This window comes from Protomyctophum parallelum (assembly GCF_964188405.1).
Source record: "Protomyctophum parallelum genome assembly, chromosome: 4".
Classification (NCBI taxonomy): Eukaryota; Metazoa; Chordata; class Actinopteri; order Myctophiformes; family Myctophidae; genus Protomyctophum; species Protomyctophum parallelum.
The window spans coordinates 34164007-34185409 of NC_139700.1; the positions used below are offsets into that span (position 1 = coordinate 34164007).

Here is a 21403-nt window from a genome sequence, read left to right on the forward strand (position 1 = left end):
GTCTATAAGCTAGGGCCCTCAGTAGGAGCCCTGTGGTGTGCTAGGGTCTATAAGCTAGGGCCCTCAGTAGGAGCCCTGTGGTGTGCTAGGGTCTATAAGCTAGGGGCCTTAGTAGGAGCCCTGTGGTGTACCAGCGTCAATAAGCTAGGGGCCTCAGTAGGAGCCCTGTGGTGTGCCAACATCTACTGTATAAGTTAGAGGCCTCAGTAGGAGCCCTGTGGTGTGCCAACATCTACTGTATAAGTTAGAGGCCTCAGTAGGAGCCCTGTGGTGTGCCAACATCTACTGTATAAGCTAGAGGCCTCAGTAGGAGCCCTGTGGTGTGCCAGCATCTACTGTATAAGCTAGAGGCCTCAGTAGGAGCCCTGTGGTGTGCCAGCATCTACTGTATAAGCTAGAGGCCTCAGTAGGAGCCCTGTGGTGTGCCAGCATCTACTGTATAAGCTAGAGGCCTCAGTAGGAGCCTTGTGGTGTGCCAGCATCTACTGTATAAGCTAGAGGCCTCAGTAGGAGCCCTGTGGTGTGCCAGGGTCTATAGAGCGCCGAAGTCCTGACGTCACTGTCAGTAGAGGGCGCCAGTCCACAGGTTCGTGTACTTTTTATTTGCATTGTAATCTCCATAGGGGGATTTTAGATCGCCTCATATAAGAACTGTGTTTGAAAAATAAACCGATCACCCCGGCCTTTTGACTCATATGGATATGAAGCATCGACTGAAGGTGGAAATGTACGCGTTAGTACAAGTCGAGTCACCACCAGCTGAGCTTACGTCAACGAGGAATCTCAGCAACGCAATGTGTTGACAGCTGGGCTTGACGTATATTAGCAGCGACATTGCTTTCATATGTAGTTTCAAGGCTTTTGCGGCCACATTAATTCCATTTTCTCCAGAAACTGGCTTTATCAAATATGAATGGACATCATTAACGACATACAGCCACTCCCCTGACAGAAAGGCCGGGGTGGTCGGTTTATTTTTCAAACACAGTTCTTATATGAAGCGACCTAAAATCGCCCTATGGAGATTTCACTGCAAATAAAGAAATACATGAACCTGTGTATTGGCGCCCTCTACTGAAAGGGACATCAGACTTCGGTGCTCGAGTCTATAAGCTAGGCTAGGGGCCATAGGAGCTCTGTGGTGTGCCAGCGTTTGTAAGCCTGCTGAATTTATGGAGCTCACTTTTGGATAGCATTTTATCTGGATCACTGATAGACTTTCTGCATATTTTTAAATATGATTACTTTAAAAGATGTTTTATTTCTCTTTCTGCATTCCTGCATCTTGCTCTTTTACTTTATTCTACCACTTTCTTTCTGTTGCTCTTCCGCTTCCTTGTCTTTCATTCTGTTAAATTTAATAGATTATTCCCCCTCTCTGTCCCTTTTCTTGCTTCTTCTCCATCTCTCTGACTATCTGTACAATAGTAAAGAAAACAATAAGAATTCATGAAAAGATACAAGAGATACAGAGATGAACAGATGGAGGTGTAGAGAGGACGCAGGACACCAGGAGAGACAAAACACAGGGAGAGACAGGACTTGTCCCTGTCCCTGTCCCCGTCCCTGTTCCGTCCTGTCTCATTCCATCCTGATCCAGTAATAATAATACAAAGATTTTGTGTGAGTAATTATTTCCCATAGATCACTGTTTCCTGTTTCCTGTCAGGGAAAATGAAACGGGAAAAGAGACGTGATGTCATCATCTTGATATTCTGATGGTTTCCATTCCTATTAGAATTGGCACCAGTCGAACGTCTTCTATCTGATAACAATTATAACAGTTTAAACTGGACCCAGATGACAGACGGACAGACAACACTTAAAAATGGCCTCATTTCACTGGTTTATGTCTGTTTGTTAACACGGAGAAAACAATATAATAACTTGACCTTTTCGTAAACGTACTGATTAAATAATGTGTTTACTCATGTGTTCTTGCCCCTTTAGATTATGCTAGTTAAGTTATTCATTTTCAAAGATTTGCACTGTCATGTTGATCTGTGTGTGTTGTCTGTGTGTGTGTTGTGCTCTTGTGTCACAGGTCTTCATCTGTGTTTCAACTTTGACACCAAGAACCCCAAGCTAATTCTGGGCTCCAAGGATGCACAGTTTGGTTACACAATCCAACAGCATCAAGTGGGAGGACGACAATGGTAACACACACACACACACACGCGCGCGCACACACACACACACACACACACACACACACACACACACACACACACACACACTCTGTTATGCCTGTGCAAGATTAGCTGAGAATTCAGTCTCAAGGCAGGAGTTAGGTGCATGTTCTAAATCCACAGTTTGGAGTTGAATTATTCCTTACAGACAGACAAGGACACATACGGTTTTGTCCACTTTGTTGTACAAGTTCTCTCTTCCTGTCCCAAGCTGTCCACCACACAAGCTGTCCTCCACTTCCTGTGTGTGTGTGTGTGTGTGTGTGTGTGTGTGTGTGTGTGTGTGTGTGTGTGTGTGTGTGTGTGAGAGACTGTAGCCAATTAGAAGGACATGACTAGCAACCACAGCAGGTGATGGCTGTAACGGCAACTACACCATTTCAGGACCAGTGGCCTTAACACAATGAGTGTATGTGTTCAATGTTTCCTTCTGCTTGAGTGTTGTACATGCAGCTAGCGCAGTGGTTCCCAAACCTTTCAGTTCGAGACCCAAAAGAGAGATTAGATGTTTGCCCGGGTCCCGAACTAGTGAAAATAGCAGATCTACAAGTGCACAATCAATATGTCGCTTCGCTCTGGGTTCTGAGCTTGTAGATCGTCTATTTTCACTAGTTCTTATTAATTTTTATTTATGGACTTTCTTAGATGTATTAATTGTTTGTTTGGGAACCAGTGAGCTAGAGCACAGTGCTTCAAGCTGCTTCTGATTGGTCAAACTATGGTGTACTGTACAGACCTCTTCTCTATACTGTACATCTGTGACTCTGCAGTGCTGCCTGTATCCACAACTGTAAATAAACACTTCATCCCTCCTCTTAAACTCCCCATTCAAACAACACATCACCTATGCTAGGTGTAAGGATTTCTTTACCAGATGAGCACTGGAATATGGGGACCATTAAGGGGCTTCCAGGGTTCCCTGGTTAAATGATTGATGGTTAAGAACCAAATGTGTGTAACTTTGGTCCCAGGGATAAATGTTGATTTAAATGAGGCCTAATGCATATCAAACTGGCGGTCCTTTAAATGAAAAAAGCTTGAGAAACACTGCTGTAGAGAGAGGGTGGATGATGCACAACACAAGGAGTCCCATTCAAATCCATAGTTATCATGACTGCTTATGTGTCTTGTTTGTCTGTGTTCGTCTTTATCTGAACAAGACGAAAACTGAATACGTAAATATACTGTATGCAAATCCAACAATAACCACATTATAAAAACACTTAACAACACTCCTCTGAAACAGGTTGATGACTACAAGTATTTGGGTTCATATATATCTTCTTCCCAAAAGGACTTTCAAACTAGGAAGGGTATGGCCTGGTCAGCCTGCAATGACATGCATAAGATCTGGTCATCCCAGTTTATTAAAAATATTTAGGACGGCCGTTGAGCCGATTCTATTCTATAGCTCAGACACATGGACACTTTCAAAGAAACTAGAGAAACCGTTGGATGGCACTTACACCCGCCTTCTAATGAGAGCGCAAAATCTGTCTTGGAAGAGCCACCCATCGACTAATCTAATATACGGCAACCTTCCCCGTGTTTCTTCACTAGTCCAATCCAGAAGAACTGCTACAGAGCTGACAATGAGGTTATATCTTCCCTTCTTCTCTGAAGTCCTGCCTCAAAGCAGACCAGATGTAGAAAACTGTCGTTCCCTGGTGTCATCGCTAGGGACACATGCATCAGTAAGCAGGAACTGGGGGTGGCAATGAAGGACCGGGAAGTCTGGTGTGGCATTGTGAAATCCATGATCTCGACTGCGGTCGAAAAATGATGATGTGTCTTGTTTGAAACATTTTGTGTTGTCACTGCTGTTGTATCCTACTCGCTCACCTGTCAGTGAGGACGTAGAGCCTCTGTCCTACTCCTCCCACTCTAACACTCCCCGTTGAGGTTCCGCCCCAGCCGTAGGAGTACTGTACGTGCAGTAACAAATATCACCCTAACCGCCAGGCTTCCCTCCCCAGATCACGGGCCAATTGTGTTTGTATAGACGCTCGACAACGCCGGATACACTGCGGTGGATTCAAACCCTCAGCTTCTGCGGTGGTGGCCAGTACTTTTACCACTACGCCACCAGGCTGAGTGCCTTCCCAGATGTGAGTCTTGACTAGCGGTTTGGCTGCTGTTGGATAAAGAAGGACTTTAAATCAACAGTACACCAACCACCTGCTAGTGGCTACTGGAACATTTGGGTTTCGGACGGTTGATAGCTTAGTTTGTCCTACCACTTTGACTACCAAACATCATTTACACTACAGGTTGTTGTTTACAAATCCACCAGCCACAACTAATCATTTATAATTTTGTGTTATTCTGTTCTCAATTTATCGTTTAGCTGCTTATTAGCTACAGGTTATAGATGCCAGCACACAACAACACATCCTTGTCTCCTGCCATGGGAAAGAGATAGAGTGAAAGAACTTGGAGGCGGCTTTATTGCTGTGTTGTCTTCCAATGAATCACAGCGACGTCGGCGAGATGATGGAAGACCTCGGGACAGCTAGGTCCTCTGGTGACACAGCACTTGGCAGGGTTGACAGAGGTTCCATTACCATACGACTGTGGGATGTGGAGCATTAACACAGCTTGACTGTATTAATCTCCTCTGTCCACTAAATTACAGTTTGATAATCTGTGTCTGATGTATATCTGATGCTTCTCAGACAGGGTTGGTGAGGGACAGCTCTGTATGGCTGTAATGCCAGCAATGGAATCTACGGTTCTGTAAACTGTACGACACACACACAAACACACACGTAATAGTCGTAATACCGTACAAATTGTTATGATACTATGCATTTTACGCTTGCTTCTTGGCTGCAGTGGGTCTCTGGTGGAACATCTCATCCCTCAACTTCATGTCTGTGTGGCTGGTTTCCACGGTGAGAAGACACTGAAATAAGTTGATAAATAGAGAGCATGGTAATGCCAGGGTAGATGGTTTCATTCCCTGTAAATATAGGCATTAACACGGCCAGATTCTATGATGTCATGTTGTGTGATTTCACCCCTCCTGTGCCTGGGTTGCTCCCATGGGACTTCTAAGACAGATAAATGATAGTAGATATACGGCCAGTCGGCCCACTAGTCATAGGTAAATATATGAGCTCTCAGTAAAACACTGTGGTTGTGGACGCCAGGTGAGATCTCCCAACATTCCTTTCCCCCCCTCTTTTTTCTCTCTCTCTCTTGACCTGGAAGTCTCTCAGCCGTCATGGGGTGTTTGGGCTCTTCCAGGATTGCCTAATATGTTGCCCTTTGAAGTAGCAGGTAAATAAGTGGAAAATATGCCGTTTTGTCTGGCGACCTGTTCTGCTGCATCCTCAGGCTCACTGATGACTCTGGAAACTATGTGATGTGGTCTGTCGTGCTGCTGCCTCCCTCTGGGAGGAGGCGGGAAGCGGAGCAAACAAAGCGTGCAACGCTCCAGGTTTGAGCGTGTTTTTCTTCTGTTGTTGTTGTGTCTGGTGGGGTTGATCATTCCAAGGATGCAGGATCATTCGTTACATGTGTTACCAGTATTTATGTGTTTTTGCTTTCAGCAGATGTTGGAAGATCGCAGGAAAACTATTCTTGGTTCCGTTCCGATTTGGCATTAATCTGCTCTGCTCTTTAAGATGTTCCCTACATTTTGCTAAGCAGTATGCTAAGCAAAATCATGGAACGCTATGCAAAACCCCCCCACAAGAGTGGGCCCATAGCAAGACATGAATGCGACTTTGAATGATCTTTTGTCAAATACATTTTGGGATTTAGAAATCTATCTTTAGAATTTTGGTCCACCTCCTTGACCAACATCAGTGTTGGTGCTTGAGAGAAGTTGAAATGATTTTGAAATCTATGGGTGTTGACCTTTAAACTCCTTTACTTCTGATTGTCTGGGTCAGAGCCTCTGCTCAGTGAGCAGATGATGTAAGATTATGTGCCAACCAGTGCATGTTGTTGTGGTATGTGGATAGGGGTCAAGGGTCAAAGTAATTGACCTGTGCAGGTGCCAGTCAAAGACGAGGTCAGACTGTACGCGGTAGGTTCCTGCAGCACTGTGGAAGCTTGTTTATTTTTGATCTGGTGTGTGTGTGTGTGTGTGTGTGTGTGTGTGTGTGTGTGTGTGTGTGTGTGTGCGCACTGTGATGATGTGGTCGTGTTTTTTCTCTGCTCATGCCTTTGACTTGTGTCTGTGTAAACATGCTACTGTATATGTCTGCACTACAAAGTCTTTACATTCCGCTGTACATACCCAGCATGCCTTGTGGTTACAGCTCTTGTCATCTGGGACACGTTAACACATTAGCAGATTTAGCACCATCCACCAAACCTCACATTCCATCACTGTCACACAACCAATGCTCCCCGAAATCCTCTGAACCCAGAGTCTCTTGCAGACAGGCGCTGCTACTGACTGGACCGGGTCCAAATACAATCTTCAGCTCTGAACAATTCTGTCCTACTGAGACACAACACTGTCTGTACTATATTAGACCACGTCTGTCCTATAGAAACAAAACGAAACAGAACGGTCTGTCCTGCAGACAGTAAAGAGACAAGCATTACTCATGACAGACAGACAGACAGACAGACAGACGACCAGTTTGATTGTACCTAAGTGTTAACCCATTCGAACCTGAAAAGTATTTTCTGTCATTTTAGATTTTAGCTATATATAAATAGCAACATAATGATGTTTTCAGAAAGCTCTTAGGATTTAGAACAACATGGTTTAGAATAGTGGTTCTCAAAAATAGCAGATATAAAAGCTCGCAGCGCACCACTTGGTACCTCACTGCAAAGCTTTTGAAAATCATGAAAGTGTTTTTTGTTTATTTTGATACACAAAACTCTTCTCTTAGGGGGGGGGGGGGTCCCTGGGTCCCTGCCACAAAACATTTTCAGATGGGGTGAGCAGCTAAATACATATCATTTTATGGATCCTTGGCACAAAAAGGTTTGAGAACTAGGCCTACTACTGATTTAGAAGGCATTTTGTAGAATCGGCCTCGGGTCTTAAGTGTACCAGTGAGAATTCTAATAGTAGGCCCAATAGAAAATAGGGAAAAAAGAGGCCGAGTCATGTGGTGTCAGACCGGGAAGTGGATGACCGGAGGACAGGGGTCAGTCAGACACCCAGAATGTGTTCTGTGGCTGCTGTGTGGTTTGTCTGTTTGTTTGATGTGGCTGTGAAAGGCATTAGTTGATGAAGGGATCTCGTTTCGACCCTCTGTGACTCAGCTGAGTTCCCAAACGGCTCTCCATAGCACAGAACCTGCTGTTTACTCGGCTCTACGCTAGTACTGGACAGGAGACGTCCCGAGTCCACTGATCACTTCAGCAGCTATAGGACTTTAATAAAATTAAATGGGCCACAGCATCATCACCCTGTCAGGATAGATGGATGTATATAGACAGATCTATCGATCTTTTATGGGTGTAGTAGAACACAGTCAAATCCCCAGTGTGAATTTCACTCTGAGAGTGTACAAATATACCTAGATGGGTTGAATTTGTACACTCTCAGAGTTACAAATGGATAAAATGACTTATTGTACTAGCTGTCCTCTTCTTGCCTTGTCTGTTTGTTTTCTTTTATACTGTATACTTTATTGGCACCATGGGAGACCAAGTATGTCAACAAAACAAGGTACTCTTTAATGACTCATATACTGTAGTCATCAAATGATGGCTAGACAAGTTTATTATAGACGTAAACAACACATAAATGTACTGGTTTCATAGGTGATGTCTCTCATATATTTATTTTTATATCTTTTATGTTTCTCAGATTCAGAAACAGTGGTTTAATGTACGTGCTTTGATGTCATACTGTATCTCTCTCTACCATTATCCCCACCTCTCTGCCTCTGTCACTCTCTCCATCTGTCTTTCTATCTCTACAGTATCTCTGTCTATCTGTCTTCCAATTTCTCTGTCTATCTCTAACTCTGTCCGTCTATCTGTCTCTACCTGTCTCTGCTGTCTCTGTGTCTCAGCTTGTGTTGTCTGTGTCCTCCACAGGCTTCTGGTTGGAGCTCCGTTTGAGACCACTGGGCAACACGAGACAGGAGATGTCTACCGCTGTCCGTTGGACACCAGCAGCACTGGCAACTGTTCCAGACTCAACCTGGGTACAACACATATGCTCGCATGGTCGCACGCACACACACACACACACACACACACACACACACACACACACACACACACACACCACCAGACACCACACTTCTTGACCCAAACCCAGAGTCATTTAGAACCCCATGAGAGAGACAGTTGCAGTTGTTGTAGTTTGTTCACATTTGTCTGCTTACAGTATGGTTTGAATTGTGGTATATGTGCTTGATTCCATGTTCCATCTATTTCTCAGCGCTGGTCTTGCTTGCAGACTGGTTTTCTATTATTTCAGTTAATTCATTACGTTACATTATATTACACTACTTGTAAACCAGTAGGCCTCCTACCAGATACCGGAGTCAACATTTCTGTCATGATTGTTATCTGTGTGTAAGTGGTTCTCAACCTTTTCTGGATCAGGCCCAGAAAATCGTGTTAAGTGGTCATTTTCAGAGCGTGTTCATTTTAAAGATCAAACAATCGATTGTGTTCCACCTTGGATCAATGGAACAAAAATAGTACATTTTAAGTTCTTACTGGTGTCAATATTATGTTATATTATGATTAAAATCTTAGTGTCGTAGTTATTTGCCCACCATTGGGCCCGGCACACAGGTTGAGAACCAGTGGTTTAGTGTCACTTTGAAATTTTCTTTTTTTTTTACTGTCCAGGGAAGATGTCCTTGGACAATGTGTCTGAAAGAAAGGATAAGATGAGGCTGGGGATGACTCTGTCCTCCAACCCTAAAGACAGCAGCTTTGTGGTGAGTTCAGTGGCACACCTGTATTCACAGCGAAAATAGCTGATCTACAAGCTCAGAAGATGTGCTTTGTGAGTTTGTAGATCAGCTATTTTAGCTAATTTGTGACATATTAACAGAACAAAAGTTAACAGTCTCCCATAATGTACAACATAGGGAAATTAGTGCACACAAAGTATTGATCTAGTAAATTAAAGATAATCATCATACTATCATACTATAATTCTAACAATGTCTGAGTGTCCGTGTCTGTCAGAAACAGTGCCGTAACTCCTTACTGCATGCACCAATCACTCCGGCGTAACGAAGCCCGTTTTTCGATTTGACACATTAATGATTATTAATTTATTTATTAGTCAATTACAAACGCACCCGGGCGCAGTACCCTTCACGGCCACAAGGGGGGGCAAATATCTCACAACGGGTAAGGACTAGTTAATAATAATTAACTATCGTTTTATATACAATTTATTGCAATAATAATGTGTGCTTTTCACAAAATCCCAAGGCAACACCAGGACTTTTCTCACGGCACACCAAACGTTTGGGAGCCACTGTAAACTGTAAACATGAGTATATTTGTCTTTATTCAACTGGTTTTCAACGCTCTGTCTCCATGCAGACCTGCGGTCCACTGTGGTCTCATGAGTGTGGCAGTTCCTACTACAGCACGGGCATCTGTTCCAGGGTCAGCAGGAACTTCAAGTTCTCCCGAACCATCGCCCCCGCCCTGCAGAGTAATAATGACCCCCATGTCCCCCACTAACCCCCTGCGTAAGACCCCCATGTCCCCCACTAACCCCCTGCCTAATGACCCCATGTCCCCCACTAACCCCCTGCATAATGACCCCATGTCCGCCACTAACCCCCTGCATAATGACCCCATGTCCCCCACTAACCCCCTGCATAATGACCCCATGTCCGCCACTAACCCCCTGTGTAAGACCCCCATGTCCCCCACTAACCCCCTGCATAATGACCCCATGTCCCCCACTAACCCCCTGTGTAAGACCCCCATGTCCCCCACTAACCCCCTGCATAATGACCCCATGTCCCCCACTAACCCCCTGTGTAAGACCCCCATGTCCCCCACTAACCCCCTGCCTAATGACCCCATGTCCGCCACTAACCCCCTGTGTAAGACCCCCATGTCCCCCACTAACCCCCTGCATAATGACCCCATGTCCCCCACTAACCCCCTGCCTAATGACCCCATGTCCCCCACTAACCCCCTGCATAATGACCCCATGTCCCCCACTAACCCCCTGCATAATGACCCCATGTCCCCCACTAACCCCCTGCATAATGACCCCATGTCCCCCACTAACCCCCTGCATAATGACCCCATGTCCCCCACTAACCCCCTGCATAATGACCCCATGTCCCCCACTAACCCCCTGCATAATGACCCCATGTCCCCCACTAACCCCCTGCATAATGACCCCATGTCCCCCACTAACCCCCTGCATAATGACCCCATGGACCACCTGACCTGACCGGGTCTCTCAAGCCAGACTGTTGACTCACACAATTTTCATATGCTTCCGTCATACAGTACTGCATGACGGAAGCATTTGTATCAGTTGTCAGTTTCTTCTTAATGTCAAATTTGTCCTAATGTAAATAATCAAAATAATCAAAACTAAGATATTTTTTAAATATATTTAAAAATATATATATTATACTCACAGACTATACACTAGTCTCTGGAGACATTGCTTTGCCAATGGGTTCCCAGATTGCCCTAACACTAACCCCCGCCCTGCAGAGTAAATGACCCCATGTCCCCACTGACCTCTGCGACCCCCTCACTGACCCCTTATGTCACATGTTTCAATATAATACGAAAAACTACCAAAAGGCTAAATAGCATAAAAATAAACTAGTGGAAAAAAACACTTACCCCTGGGCCTGAGTTCCAGACTATATTTTTTAAATGTATATTATTTTGCTTTGTGTATTTTTAAATGCACCTGTGAAAATATAGTTAAAATTTAGTATATTTTCTTTTGGCGTGTGACCCTTGTGACCTTCAACCCTTCAGCCTGTTTTCAGCCCTGTTAAACACGAGGGTTTCTCATAAAGTTTCAGACACAAACGCACGCACGCACGCGCACACATACACACACCAGTAAAACTCAACAGAATCCTCAGTGTTTATTTTACTCTGAGAGAGTGTACAGATATTTGGAACAAATGGATACATGACTGTGTACTGGTATTTTAGTTTGCTGTGTGTGTTGTTCCATTGTGTCTGCACTCTGCAGGATGTGAGACATTCATGGACATTGTCATTGTTCTGGACGGTTCCAACTCCATCTACCCCTGGTACGAGGTCCAGCACTTCCTCATCAACATTCTGAACAAGTTCTACATCGGACCTGGACAGACCCAGGTGTGTTCACACACACAACCATTAAAACAAGTTCTACATCTCCCACTTCCCCTTCTCACACTCACTGGATTAGGGACACCTTGTACTGTGTCAAACTGGAGAAGATTAGACTCTCCTTAAATGGCTCTTCCGATAAATTTGGGAGGATATGGGGTCCATTCTTTCAATTCATTCAGAAATTGAATCCGTCTCTGCTTGAGGATGTGTGAGGTCTGCTGGACTTTTGATTTAAAGGTATACTGTGATTGGATTGCTGTGATGTAATGCGGATTGTGGATGTATCATGTACTTAGAATTGTTTGTAGGATGTTGTGTACTGTTGTTTTGTCTGTTTTTGTCTGCCTTTTATTTTTAAACTTTTATTGATTTAAGATTTGTTTGTCTTGTTTTCTTTGGGGTGAGAATTCAATGTATTTATTCTTGTACGTTATACTTGTGGGGTTTAAGAGAAGCTGTTAATGCCACCACTTATTATTTCTCAACTCCAGTATTTAAATAATGCTTCTGTGAAAAAACCAATAAACAAAGTTATATAAAATAAAAATAAACAAGTTCTACATCGGACCTGGACAGACCCAGGTGTGTTCACACACAAAACCATTAAAACACTTGCCCACTACCTCCCACGGAGGCCCAGGCTCCATTCCTGGCAGTGGACACAACCAACAGCACTTATCAGTGTTCACGGGTGGGAAGCCAGCAGGCTATGGAGTGGCTAGGTTTTTGGTTAGATGCCTGAAATAAAGTATGAAGTTAACGCAGGCTTAATAGATTTGAATGGTTTGTTCTACTACATAAAATAGGTCAGCAATTACCACATGGGTTCTAAATGCATTACATTTGTAGACTCGAGTTAAGATGAAGCTGCAAACAGTTATTCTAAACTTAAGTTAAGAATAACTATTTATGTCACAATCCCTTTAGAATCTAAAGGGATTGTTACATTAAAAAAAAAAATCGTAGGTTTTCTGAGCTCAATTGCACTCCAAAAAACTGAACTTTTAACATTCAGTAGATTTTCTGTGTCTGGGGTTTTCTGGCTCAAACAAGTGCTCTGGTTTTCCTGCTGTTTGTGATGTCACAGTCTGCAAATCCCATGTCAATGGGATTGAAAACTCCAGACCACAGAAAATCCACTGAATGTTCAAAGTTCAGGTTTTTTGGGTGTAATTTAAAAAAACCTAAAAGAACCTTTAATGAATATTTTTTTTTAAACCCACCTGTATGATGAGAGTATGTTAACATAATATATAGCATTATTGTACTGTGTACTGGTTATTTTAGTGTGGAATGTTGTTACCTTGTTGTTACACCGAGTTGTGACCTGCGTTGGTTGAAGGTGGTCTCCCTATACCCTTCCATCGAGACATTCCATTTAGACCCTGGTGTTAGGTAGTAGCTAGGACACCTACTGGCTGTCAATGTCAAGTAGTACTACCTGAGCAATAGGGATTCCTTATTGTGAGGGGTAGAAGTCTGTGGTCTCTTTGTGCAAAATTCCTTTTCAGTTCAAGGAAGCGCAATTTGGAACAATCTACCTACTGACACAAGAGAGTGTCCATGCATCGTTTATATCTTTTAATGTCCCACAAAAAAAAATGGATCATGGAACATCAAACATTTTTAAATAGGCTAAAATATAGGTTTGTCTGGTATTCCTGGGTGTCCTTGTATATCGCCATTCGCTGCTGCCTGGAGAACTCCAAAATATAAATTTTTCAGAAAAAAAAAGAAAAAAAAACATCCAGATGAAGTGGAGTTAGGAGGTTTTTGTCAAAGCGTTTTTTACTACTTTTCATCGGTTCAATATTTTTTTAACCAACACATGGATGTAAAGGGTGTTCATGAAAACGGACAGCAACGATTTATTTTTTCTCGTTTGGTTTGTACGCTTTTGCAGTTTTTCTGTGTGTAATGAGCATTCTTGCTAAATCCGGTGTACGGTACTTAAACTACATTTTGTATGTGATGTTCATTAATGCAAATAAACGTATAAAATTAAATGAATAGAAGGGTTAGAATCTTACGGATCACTGTGTTGTTGTTGCTGCTAGGTGGGGGTGGTGCAGTACGGCTCCAGGGTGGTGCATGAGTTCAACCTGAAGGACTACCAGACCGTGGAGGACGTGGTGGATGCAGCGCGCAGCATCGACCAGAGAGGTGGAGAGGAGACCCGCACCGCGCTGGGAATCAATGTGGCTCGGTACAACCACATCTATATTAAACTGGTTTATTAGTATTGATGATGTTTTATGGCACTTTCCTTTGAATTATGTAGAAAGGTACTAAGGACAATAAAGCCCCTTATAACCACACCAAAGGGTCAAGACGGTTTTAGCGTTGTCCCTGCAGTGTGATATGTCTTGTTGCACGTTGACCCACGTTAACCCTAGTGATTCAACACATGGAATTCAATGGCCCAAACCACACCAAAGGGTTGAGACGGTTTTAACGTTAACTCCTTGCAACCGTTTGGACCCAAGGAGTTGCATGGTGACCCTTTGGTGTGGTTAGGGCTTAGGGCGACATGTAACACAGGCTGGAATTAAATTGGGGAACTGCAGTTACATGATGGAAGCCTGTACAATCTTTGTTTATGGCATGCCATTATAGTATGTCATACCTGACCCAAAAGAGTACTCTGTCATTACTCCATATTGAAATATAAACCTGAGTTCAATCCTTTAATAGGTAAGAGTGAATCGGTAATGAGCCGTGCAATTATAGAACATTAGTGGCGCTCAGAAGATGATCCCACGTTTACACCATGTTGCAACGATTAAAAAGTATTTTCATATTCTGAGACAATGCACTCTTTAAATAGATACTCTTATTGGGACTATGTGCATCATAATTTACTACTCCAGCAAGTTGGATAAGCTGTAGAAAGTACCAGCTGAGTACAACCATTTAGTACCACGTTAACAAAACATACCTCCATCCACATGTGCATGATTTCTTTGAGAACCGCATGCTGTTTGTTGTGAAATATCCCTTACATAATATTACTGTAGATCTTTTATTGTTGTTTCGTCTCCTCTCCCTGTTCAGTTCGGAGGCGTTTGAGCGCGGGGGCCGTCCAGGAGCGAAGAAAGTCATGATCGTGATCACAGATGGAGAGTCACATGACAGCCAGGATCTGGTGCAGGCTGTGGGCGACAGCGAGAGAGACAACATCACCATGTATGCCATCGCTGTGAGTCTGAACGTCTACACAACATCACAATGTATGCCATCGCTGTGAGTCTGAACGTCTACACAACATCAGCCACAACCACACAGCCAGACTCACAGAAAACAACCACACATCCAGACAGACAACCGCCATGATTTATTGAGAGCGGCAATTCACACACAGTTTTGGACATACAGTGTTCAGTTTCCACCCAATATTCGATATTGAAAACCAGTCTAATCACCAAATATAGTAGTAGTAGTTACAGATCAGAATTGTACACCATCATGTTGAGTTGTGTTGTCTCCAAGTGGTGTTGGGTTGTTTGATAAAAAGAGAAGGAATCCGGGCACACAAAGTTAAAAGAATTAGGAACGCCTTTATTGAATTAAAAGGCAACTGCCATTTGCCTTTTTAATTCAGTAAAGGCGTTCCTCATTTTTTTAACCTTGTGTGCCCGGATCCTTCTCTTTTTATCATGTATTGATCCCATTTTTTGATCCGTATCATTATCACATCCTGCTACCTCCATTGAGCACCTGGTTAGTTCCTCTTTTTTCTCTGGTGTTGGGTTGTTGTTGGTGGTTTTGTTGACTTGCAGTTCGTCTTTAGGCTGTTGTTGACTTGTGTTGCTGTGTTGTCACTACTGTAGGTGTTGGGTTACTATAATCGGCGTGGGATCAACCCAGAGTCCTTCCTGAAGGAGATCAAATTCATCGCTAGCGATCCTGACGAGGACCACTTCTTCAACGTGACGGACGAGTCAGCCCTGAAAGATATCGTAGACGCTTTGGGAGAGAGGATCTTCAGTCTGGAAGGTTCTTTTTTTTTTTTTTAAGATATTTTTTTGCGGCTTACACCTTTTATTGATTTTTGAAGGGACAGACAGTAGGCTGACAGGAAACGGGAGAGAGATGGGGGGATGACATGCAGTAAAGGCCGTGTCGGGTCCGGGAGTCGAACCTGCGGCACACTGCGACTGGATCACCAGTCCGGTGCCCAGACCGTTACGCTACGGCCTGGGCCAGTCTGGAAGGTTCTAACATAACCTTTGACCTCTTAGTGGTTAGGGTTTGCATAATGAACTCACTGTGCTTCATAAAATACAAATAATAAATCTATATACAAACACATACAGTATACACACTACAGTAATCCCTCTCCTTGAATAAAATATATCTCTGCTGTCGGGAGGAAACCTCATAACTCCAAAATGTTCATTTTTCAGGGAATTAAAAATAGACATTTTTGAGGAAATAAAGAAAACCTTATATTTTTGAAAACAAAGCAATACAGCCTCATCAAAGTTGGTGTAACTTTTTATAGCAGACATTTTGAGGGTCCAATGGAGTTAAGAGGTTTTGTCCAAAGCACTTTTTACTACTTTCCATTGGTTCAATATTTTCGAAACAACACACAGACGTAAAGGGTGTTCAATACCACTGATTTATGCCAAAAATATATCAAAAACCTCAAAAATTTAGTTATGAGGTTTCCTCCTGACAGCAACGAATTATTATGCATACTATGCTATACAAATGTGTAAACACGCTACAGTAATCCTATATGTGACTGACAATGGTGTTTGTTTGTTCATTAGGAACAAAGAGTGCAGGTCAAGGGTTTAACCTCCAGATGGCTCAGGCTGGTTTCTCCTCTCATATCGTCCAGGTGAGACCTTTAAAACATCTTTTAATTTGCTTATAAAGGTGATAGATTTGAACGGAATAACCATCTCGCAACAATGTGAATAAACAGGGCCATTGTTGGTATTCACTATTCAGCAATACTGCTGGGAATATACATATAAAAGCATGTCAGGGACACACGTGTGAGCCAGCTCTCCCCAAATGGATAGCCTGTGTAGACGCATCTTACTGAATCTGAATAATGTGCCCTGCTTTGCTTGAATTTAGACAAGCACAATTGCTTCCTGCTCCCTCTAATTAGATGCACCAACCACCACTTGACTCATTTTAAGAACAATGCGCGCATTTGCTGCTCAGATGGATGCAACAAATACATTGCAACTTACGCAATGTCGGGGGCGTGACAGATGACAATCTTGTGTCGGTTGAAATATCTGGTGGTGGAAGATGTAAAGTAGCAGTACCACAATATAAATATACTCTGTCTCTAGTGGGGTAGATGTACACTTTAGAAAATTGCTCAAGAAATGTTAAAGTACCTCAAAATTGTACCTCATTCCAATTTCCTTTTGTCCCTGTTAACTTGCAGAGGTGACCGATTCTAAGCAATATCATGAATGGAGTGTGAATGTATGGATACTGCCTCTCGCTGTTGGGAGGACAGAGGCTGGAGTGGAACAGATTCTTGAAATATTATTTCTTCTGTTCATTAGGAAAAAACAAATTCATACCTGACATGATCACAGTGTTCCAGGAATGTTAGAGTGAGCGAGGTTGTGTGCGTGTGTGTGTGTGTGTGTGTGTGTGTGCGCGTGTGCTTGCGTGTTGGGAGAGTAACTGGAGAAGGAGAGAAGATGGCGTTGTGGAAAGTATTATTTCTAACGGAGAGCAGATGGTTCAGCATAGAAAATCACTGCCAATTGAACTCACCAGTGATGGAAGAAGTACTCACATGCTTTACTTAAAGTAAAAGTATCTATACTGCAATGTAGATGTACTCACTGTAGAAGTCACCTATTATTCTAAATATACTTGAGTAAATTACAAAAGTATTGGCATCATATACTTCTAAGTAACAAAAGTACTCATTGCGCAGAATATCAAGTTCAAAATGTATAAAGAAAAGCCAAAATGTATATACGTCTGAACTCTGAAGTGGTTAGTGTTCTTGTAATAATAATCCTCTGAGATGTAGTGGGGTACAAGTAAAAGTATTGAAATTTATAAAAGAAAGTAAAGAAAATACTTCAAAATTGTACTTAAATACAGCACTTGAGTACATGTACTTAGTTTCTTCACACCTCTGGAACACACACACACACACACACACACACACACACACACACACACACACACACACACACACACACACACACACACACACACACACACACACACACACACACACACACACACACACACACATAGACTATTATTCCAGGTATATAGTATTAGCAGCTCCTGTTGTCTGTTGGCTGATGTGACTAAATGTCTCTCTCTCTGCATACCTCACCTCTGTCTCACAGCCTCACTATTACAAAAACAGATTGAGACTACACATATTTATTACTCAGTACCTCAGAAGTACACATAAATCCTTCCGCAGAACTATTATGTAACTAAGGACTTATATGTCAAATACAGAGTGTATTTCTTTTCATGGGAGAAACAAATTAAGAGAATAACTTTAGTAATATTCACTGTTTAATGGCCCAGAAGGTGATGTATTGTTTTTACTAGCTGTTGGCTTCTTCCCTTACTATGCCTCTTTGTTGGAATATAACAAAGATTATGAAAGCTCAACACCTAAACTATTGACTGTTAATTATCAATCATTAATATGTTACCGGTAAATTATTTATTTATTTCCGTCTGGAGTTAAATAAAACACTCAGGATTTTCTGAGCCCCTATAAGCCCATGGCAGTGACGGCACCATGCTCTGGGTGGCTTCGCATGAAAAAAAGATTCCGAAGCAAATTTGTTGTTAAATAGGTTGCACTTTCCCACTGTTGCCCAGTGTCCTGGACACATCAGTCCAATCTGAACGCAAATGCTAGATTTTTATTGCTTGATTTAATTCCCGGGCAGTGTGCTGCATGTGCTGGACGGGACAGCCGTCCATGTGTCCCCCAGCCAGCCGCAGAGCTTGGCTGGGGCCAGAGAAACGTTGCAGCTCCACGCAGACTGCTGGAACTACATATGCCAGCTTTAATCACCTCCATCTTTAGATGATAAAGTTGATGTGGCTACGTCAGCCTCAGATGGTCTGGTGTGTATAGCAGAGTCTGAGTGTATAAAGCTGACATGGGGACAGTGCAGGAGAGACAGACAGAAGGAAAGCTGACAGGGAGACAGTGCAGGAGAGGCAGACAGAAGGAAAGCTGACAGGGAGACAGTGCAGGAGAGGCAGACAGAAGGAAAGCTGACAGGGAGACAGTGCAGGAGAGACAGACAGAAGGGAGGCTGACTGGGAGACAGTGTAGGAGAGACAGACAGAAGGGAGGCTGACTGGGAGACAGTGTAGGAGAGACAGACTATACCAGCTGGGTCTTGAGATAGATGGAGGTCTTAAGTATGCAACCGTGGACATTGACAAATTATGCAAATGTAAATTAATCTCTCTGTCTTCTGTCCTGTGTGATAAAGAAAACAAATCTTCAAAAATAAAAGCCTCTGCTAGTTTCTGTTTTGGTGCAGGAGTTGCATTGTATGCATTAAAAAAACAAAAAAACATTGCATGGATGCACCTGGGACGTATCCTCAGTGATGTATCCCAAGGTCTTCTGGGTTTCGGGTCTCGCAACATCATACCCCTCACTCAGGTGACCCAGCCGGGGTGATCAAGTCCCGACTTATGTCCCAGTAGCTACCCTCGATCAGTCTCATTAGGGAAAAACCAGGGCCACACAATCCGTTCCTCCTGAACTATACTCTGCCGGGACTGGGTATGCAGGAGGATACCTTTGCGGGTTCAATCTGGCGAGTGGAAGGACTAGGCTCTGTGGGTTGACTCCTGTCCGGGCCCCTCATACAGTATGTCTCAACAGGTCCAGCACCTTTATAAGTTTGCTATAAAAAATATGAAGTATTTTTGTTATTGCTAATGTTGTTTAGGACGGGGTCCTGGTTGGAGCAGTCGGTGCGTACGATTGGACCGGAGCCGTTTTGAAGGACACCAAACTGGGGAAGGTGGTCCCACCTAGGTCCTCATATCTGGAAGAATTCCCAGAGGAACTGAAGAACCACGGAGCTTATCTTGGTGAGTCCAAGGTTGTACTTTTTGTTACATCTTGTGTACAGGTACATATGAGTCAAACTGTATTGTTACATCTTGTGTACAGGTACATAAGAGTCAAACGTTATTGTTACATCTTGTGTACAGGTACATAATGAGTCAAACTTATTTTGGTTTGGCTTTCTTCAGACAATGCAGCAGCAAGATAACAACAGCAACAATAATAATGATAAAACTAAAAAGATCAAGAGGAAGAAAGATAACATGTGCATATAATCTTACATTATTATTCTGCCCTTACTATACGTTGGTGTACAGTCTGTAATACTGCAATACAGAAAAAAATAGAAAACACAACATTGGTGTCATATACTGTAAAATCATAAACCAAACAGTTATTTGTATGCATCATACAAGATTACAAAAAGAACATGTTGTACTCAACAACTTACAAGAATATTGCTTTAAGAGCCAAGATATGCTTAAAGAGCCATAAAGTTTAACAAAAAACACACAAACTTACAGACTTATCCTGTCCAAGGCCTGATAGAAAGGGTTAACTCAACATGCAGTGAGAGAGCTCTTGAAAGTGTGCTGGCTTGAACTGATACTGACTGACCAAACTAATCACCTCATAACTACCATAGTGAAGCTACCAGGTGAGGAGAATTACTAATTAAGCAAAAGAACATTGGTCTCCATTACACATAGGGCCTACTAGGTGAAAGGTGAACTACCTAGAAAAGTAAACAGCACAATTATAGTATATTGTATACTACAACAACAGCATTGAGGGGTGTTCAGGCTGAGCATCTAATGTAACAACTCTTGTCTTACTGTTGTCTGTCTGTCTGTCTGTCTGTCTGTCTGTAGGTTACTCCATCAGCAGTTTGATGACACGTGGGCGGGGCCAGCTGTATGTGGGTGGGGCTCCTCGTTTCAACCACACGGGGAAAGTCATCATCTTCACCCTCAGTAACCAAGGCAACCTCACCATCCTTCAAGCATTGCTGGGGGAGCAGGTTAGAGCACACATAGACACACACTTTTGGGTGGAGATATGCCCCTTGTGTGTGATCTAAGGATAATATGCTGTCTGAGTTACTGTTTTTAGAAAATGTTTACCAAATATGGCAACATGAAAACTATAGATACTTCTTATTACAAGCACTATTAGAGAAGTAGTCCCCAATTGCCTGCACATAATAATTGGTTGCTATGCAATGTTTATAATTAGAACTTAATGCACAGTTATGCCTGTCTTACTTTGTTGTTTCCTCATAATGGCATAGAAACGCAAATATCATTAAATCCCACCAGGCTTTAGTTTAGACATACTATTGGTCCGTCTGTCATTAGACCGACAACCTACCTCAAACCCTAACCTAACCCTAACCGCAAGCATGGGAGCAGTGCATGTCCGACCTCATGTCCGACAGTTGTTTCCGCATGTCGGTCCGTTGGTGTGTCTAATCTGTGGATGCATCCCTTAAATCCCACCTTTTATACTGTTATACTGTAAAATGTAAAACTACACCTTTTACAGTCGCCAAAGCATTTAACCCATATACCTGAGGTAGATTTAAAAAAATCCTTCTAAACCGTTTTCTGAAACACGTATGTTGCCATATACTGAATCTTTGCTGAAATCTAAAATGAAACGCATGCTTTCCCTTATTGAATAGGTTACATTTTAATTCAAATTAGCATTTGACAAAATGCTTTAACCGTTAAAGCATTTGTCAGCCCATAACAGTTTGATCTTTTCCCCCCTCAAGCTTCAGCTTAAATTCAGCTGTGGATAACACCTTGACCTACAGTTAGCAGAGTGTAGTGTGGTCACACATAGATGTGTCTATTTGTATGTCTCTAAATGTTTT

The 21403-nt window shown here is 42.8% G+C and overlaps 1 protein-coding gene across 1 annotated transcript in view; it reads left to right on the forward strand.

The window, feature by feature from the left end:
* LOC310857603 (integrin alpha-11-like) overlaps positions 1-21403 on the forward strand; it is a 48687-nt gene that overhangs the window by 4983 nt on the left and 22301 nt on the right. Inside the window, exons 2-12 of the mRNA XM_083763338.1 lie at positions 2045-2156; positions 8211-8320; positions 8979-9070; positions 9690-9804; positions 11335-11462; positions 13517-13665; positions 14514-14658; positions 15290-15455; positions 16238-16308; positions 19403-19547; positions 20397-20545. Coding sequence (XP_083619464.1) covers positions 2045-2156; positions 8211-8320; positions 8979-9070; positions 9690-9804; positions 11335-11462; positions 13517-13665; positions 14514-14658; positions 15290-15455; positions 16238-16308; positions 19403-19547; positions 20397-20545 — 1382 coding nt within the window. The remainder of the gene's footprint in view (positions 1-2044; positions 2157-8210; positions 8321-8978; positions 9071-9689; positions 9805-11334; positions 11463-13516; positions 13666-14513; positions 14659-15289; positions 15456-16237; positions 16309-19402; positions 19548-20396; positions 20546-21403) is intronic.